General features: G+C 46.7%; 1 protein-coding gene across 1 annotated transcript; it reads right to left on the bottom strand.

Annotated features, from left to right (window-relative positions):
- Positions 1-531: 531 nt before the first annotated feature.
- On the bottom strand, positions 532-2026 carry LOC118427823 (fibroblast growth factor receptor 4-like). Its single transcript, XM_035837790.1, has one exon. The coding sequence runs from the start codon at positions 2005-2007 to the stop codon at positions 970-972; it is 1038 nt and encodes a 345-aa protein (XP_035693683.1). The 5' UTR covers positions 2008-2026; the 3' UTR covers positions 532-969.
- Positions 2027-2133: the final 107 nt, after the last annotated feature.

Genomic DNA, 2133 nt, shown 5'->3' with positions numbered 1-2133 from the left:
CAAATGTATGCACAACAGAATTACCTTTAAATGTTTATCCACCGGCAGAAACATACCTTTGAAGCCACTGAGAACAGCTTCAGGCGGCACCTTGGCCAGGAACTTGAGTAGAATGCCCCAGGCACCAGGTGCTGGTGTGTAGGGTGCGGCCGTCGGTAGCTGGTCCGTAATGGCTCAGGCTGTTGTTGTGTAGGGTGCGGCCGTCGGTAGCTGGTCCGTAATGGCGTGTGACAAACAACCCAGGATTAGTCTGACGTACAGGCAGGAGATGATTGTCTGAGGCTGGATATTCATATTAAGATTAATGTTCATGATGTAAAATAAAATCATGATGCAGGTTTTATAATACACGTCAGGTCAAAGTTTATTGAACAACGTTTGTTGCGGGTTTAAAGTAAGTAACGCGTTTTATACGACTACTGGCTGCTAAGATTATTCTTATCCAGTACTACTATTCAAAGCTACATTAAGTATTCAAAGCATTTTAATAGAAGAAATAACGAGAGTTCAACGGTCTCTTACCTTCACCGATTAATTACAACATCAGTGAAATATAGACACAACACTGGATTCAAACTGCAAATTGACTTTAAACATATTACGGAAGAAGGAATGATGTGTTAAGTTATATATAATTCTAATTGGGAAATCATGTTGCAAAGCATCACTAGTACCCTCCACATTTTTGAATGCTTATCATTGTCTAAGTAAGCTTGTAGCATGTACATCTTAACACTCAAGCCATCACAACATCACAACACAACACAATGTTACTGTTGGAATTGGTACACTGCAAAGCAAGCAAGATACTGTACAGCTCTCAATTCAAACTTAGTAATCGCCTCAAAACAACAGTCAGTGAATGAAATATCGAAATAAGGAAGACTCTACAAAAATGTTACTGTCCTCTTAAGAATGGCAAACAAAAGCTGTATTTTATTAATTTACAAGATTCCAGAGCGATAAAAACTACACCACAGTCTCCATTTCAATGACGTCATGTGGCAGCAGTGCACGTCTCAGTTGCAGCAGCCTCTCTTCTATCTCTTCTGGAGTCGGTCTGGTATCTGGAACGTCGCGCCAACACGACCTCATCAGTCGGTACAGGTCCTCTGGACATCCCGGTGGTTTCTCCAACCGTATTCCTTGCCTCAGAATCCCCACCATCTGTAGAAAGCTCAGCTGCATCCTGCCATCGTAGTACGGATCTTTCCCCAGCGTGGCGATCTCCCACAGCAGCACGCCGAAGGACCAGACGTCACTCTGACAGGTGTACTCGCCGGTCTCGATGGACTCCAGCGCCATCCACTTCAACGGAAGGAGTTCGTCAATGCCTGGACGGTTGCATCGGACATACTGAGTAGTGGCGTAGACATCTCTAGCCAATCCAAAGTCAGCCAACTTGGCCACGGCATCAGCAGTGATGAGGACGTTGCGAGCGGCCACGTCACGATGGGCGATTCTCAAGCGTTCCAGCTCTTGTAGAGCTCGTGCTATGTGGACTGCGTATCCAAGAAGGTTTCCGAGTAGACCATCCTTATTGTGGTTTTTTATTCGTCGTAGGAAACCCAAGAGGTCACCTTTGGGGGCATATTCCAGAAGAATGTACTTTTCGGCAGACTTGGTGATGAGCCCCACAAGTCGAACAATGTTGGACTCACGATAATCGCCATCTCGTTGTTGGTGCACAGCTACCAAAATGGCTGCTTCTCTGTAGAAGTCTCGGTAGGACTGTGAGTCCTCGACGCGAACTGTCTTGGCGGCAACGGCGAGCTCTCCCTCAAATGTGCGCAGTTTTCCTTTTCTGACTAGTCCAAACATTCCTTCTCCTATCAGTGGACCAGGAGTAAGATGTTTGATCTTCTTCTCCCAACGTCCCAGCCAGCCCGGCTGTAGGCTCTGTGCTAGATCCTGCTCCATTTTCCTCAGTTCGAAAAGTATCTTGTCCTCCTCGCCTGTGTCAGGTGCGGAGCAAGCCAGAATGCCCGTTTTGTAGAGTATTGCCATCACTATGGCAACAAGGACGACTAAGGAGCCTAGTGAAACCAGGATTTCGAGCAGCGGTTCATCTCTGCTTGTCTGCCATTGGTCACAGTCCGCCCCGTCCATGGCGTCACACATGCGCAGCTGCCA

The sequence above is a fragment of the Branchiostoma floridae genome, chromosome 12, assembly GCF_000003815.2.
Source record: "Branchiostoma floridae strain S238N-H82 chromosome 12, Bfl_VNyyK, whole genome shotgun sequence".
NCBI lineage: Eukaryota > Metazoa > Chordata > Leptocardii > Amphioxiformes > Branchiostomatidae > Branchiostoma > Branchiostoma floridae.
Note: the sequence above shows the minus strand (reverse complement) of the source record. Positions and strands in the feature narration are given on the sequence as shown.